The 1,215-nt window shown below is 36.2% G+C and overlaps 1 protein-coding gene across 1 annotated transcript in view; it reads right to left on the reverse strand.

Annotated features, from left to right (window-relative positions):
• Positions 1 to 1,019: 1,019 nt before the first annotated feature.
• Positions 1,020 to 1,215, reverse strand: part of HELRODRAFT_169733 (hypothetical protein) — a gene marked incomplete at both ends in the record, with an annotated part of 1,723 nt that continues 1,527 nt past the window's right edge. Inside the window, one exon of the mRNA XM_009015553.1 lies at positions 1,020 to 1,170. Coding sequence (XP_009013801.1) covers positions 1,020 to 1,170 — 151 coding nt within the window. The remainder of the gene's footprint in view (positions 1,171 to 1,215) is intronic.

Below are 1,215 nucleotides of genomic sequence, written 5' to 3' on the forward strand. Positions count from 1 at the left end.
CGTCGTTGCTGCTGTTGCGGTTGTTAGTATAATTAGTTTCTTTGTCTTTAAAGTTCCATATGTTTTTGCTAATGTTGTTAGTTAAGTTGTTGTTGTTGATGATGTTATTAATGATGTTGTTGTAGTTGTTGTTGTTAGTGTATTTAATTTTCGTGATAAAAAATTCCCTATGTTTAGCTGTGTTGTCAACTATTGGAACATCGAAATTATACTGGGTTGGCGCTGCTAAAGAGGCTGCTGCTGCTGCTGAGGCTGATAATGTTGTTGTTGTTGATGATGATGTTTTTGTTGCTGGTGATAAAGACGTTGATGTCTTTGCTGATAGTGATGTAGTTGATGATGTTTTCTTTATCAATTTGTTGGCTCGTGGAACTTTGATTGGAGGAATTTTAGTTATTGTTGGTGTTAATGTCATTACTGTTGCGGTTGTTATTTGTGTTGATGTCATCAGCAAGTTTGTTGAAACGTTTGTTGATGGTTGAAACAATGATGACGATGATGGTGGTGATGACGATGATGGTGGTAATGATGGTGTAAGTGAGGTAAGCACGGGGGATTGTTGCTTGAGACCTGCAACTGTTGATGCGATAATGTTTATACTTCTTGAAACATCCAACGGTACGTGCTTTTTCGATAGAAAATTTTGTTGTTGTGCTGCTGTTGTTGTTGTTGTTGTTGTAGTTGATGTTGCCGTTGATGTTAGCTGTGATGCTTTTAACTTTTGTAATGAAACTGATGATTCTGATGTGTTTGTTGGGGTTAATGTTACCAAAGAATATGATTTTGTTGACGTTGTTAATGTTGTTGTTGGTGATGATAATGATGTCGTTGTTGAAGTTGTAGTAGTGTTGTAAACTGTACTACTGCTGCTGCTATTAATATTGAAAGCGCCATTCCTCAAAGTGAGGATTATCTCTGTAGATTGTACCTTTGTTGTTGTTGTTAATGTTGATGTTGTTGTCGTTAATGTTGATGTTGTTGTTGTTGACGGTGAAGCAAACGAAACAGATTTTATATAATTAAACTTTGATGGTCCTATCGGAGTTTCGCGAGTTGTTGTTGTCATTGTTGATGTTTCTGTTGACGATGTATCTTTTGTTGACGTTGTTGTTAGTGTTGTTGCTGTTGTTGTTGTTAATGTAATTTCTGCTGATGTCATTTTTCCTGATGCTGTTGATGTTGTTGATGTGGTAAATATATCTGTCCAGTCATTCG

The sequence above is a fragment of the Helobdella robusta genome (assembly GCF_000326865.2).
Source record: "Helobdella robusta unplaced genomic scaffold HELROscaffold_16, whole genome shotgun sequence".
In the NCBI taxonomy this organism is placed as follows: Eukaryota; Metazoa; Annelida; class Clitellata; order Rhynchobdellida; family Glossiphoniidae; genus Helobdella; species Helobdella robusta.